At 41.2% G+C, this 1,073-nt stretch overlaps 1 protein-coding gene across 1 annotated transcript in view; it reads left to right on the top strand.

The window, feature by feature from the left end:
• The window catches only part of LOC119363097, a 3,097-nt gene extending 2,207 nt beyond the window's left edge, over positions 1–890 (top strand). Inside the window, exon 2 of the mRNA XM_037628397.1 lies at positions 593–890. Within this exon, the coding sequence (XP_037484294.1) occupies positions 593–621 (29 nt within the window). The 3' untranslated portion in view covers positions 622–890. The remainder of the gene's footprint in view (positions 1–592) is intronic.
• Positions 891–1,073: the final 183 nt, after the last annotated feature.

Raw genomic sequence — 1,073 nt, 5'->3', positions numbered from 1 at the left:
CCCAATACTGAAGTTAAATGCTAGCATTTTGGGAACCACAGTTTTCTACTGTTGCTGTGAAATTCTCACCGGAACAATTAACTTTCCCTGTGACACGTTACAGCTTGTGTGTTGCTGCATTCTACTACTATAAGCTACTCCCTCCGTCCCATAATACAAGATATTATTAAAACCAATATCTACACATATTGGTTGCATGGTTTTCGAGTCGCGACTCTCGAGCCTGCGTTCTGACTAGTCGCGACTCAGTCGCGAGTCGACACTAAGCTCAGTCGACCATATTTTTGCGACTCATAGACTAGTCGTCGACTAGTCGAGCGACTCAAAATCCATGATTGGTTGTAATAACATACTTCCTTCATCGCACAATATAAGACGTTTTTGCAGTCCCTATATTATGGGACGGAGGGAGTATTTACTTATAGAGCCCTACATCTTGTAAACAAGTTTGGCCTTTTTCCTCATTCCATTTCACAAGGAAGCATAAAGTAGTGGTTATATATTTGGACCGTGCTACAAAGTTGGGTATGGATCAACTTTTTTTTTCTTCCGAACTAGTATTACTGAAGACATGCTAAATTTGATATGCCAGGGAAAGGCGTGCAAGAAGCTGAGCAGTGACCGGAGATGACGCCATGGTGATTAACAAGTGGAAGGAGTTTGCATGTGAGCTGAACTGGAGTATATGACCTGAAAATAATGCATGTGCGTTGATGGAGGGTGTCTCAGGACTATCCTTCGTTTGTCTGTTTCTAGACCTTTTTTATTAATATGTATCCATCTCGTCTATATTGCCTCAACACCGACTCTTGTCGCTTTATTTATTATGTGATCTGCAACAAGATAATATGAACTATATTATATCAGTTGTACTACCCTTTGTTTTGACTGCTTGCTGCTTTCTTTTGTTGGCATCGTAGCTTCTTTGAGTAACCACGTCTCTCGTTATGCTTGACCCGAAACTACACTTGGGTGGTAGTGAAGATTTTATTAGAAATTTGGCAGACAGGTGAGCGAGCTATGTTGGAGGTTCATTGTGATATGATAATTGTTTGTTTCTGCCAGTCCCCCCC

Source organism: Triticum dicoccoides, chromosome 2B, assembly GCF_002162155.2.
Source record: "Triticum dicoccoides isolate Atlit2015 ecotype Zavitan chromosome 2B, WEW_v2.0, whole genome shotgun sequence".
Lineage (NCBI taxonomy): Eukaryota > Viridiplantae > Streptophyta > Magnoliopsida > Poales > Poaceae > Triticum > Triticum dicoccoides.
The sequence above is the reverse complement of the archived record's forward strand: the minus strand, read 5'-3'. Positions and strand labels throughout refer to the sequence as shown.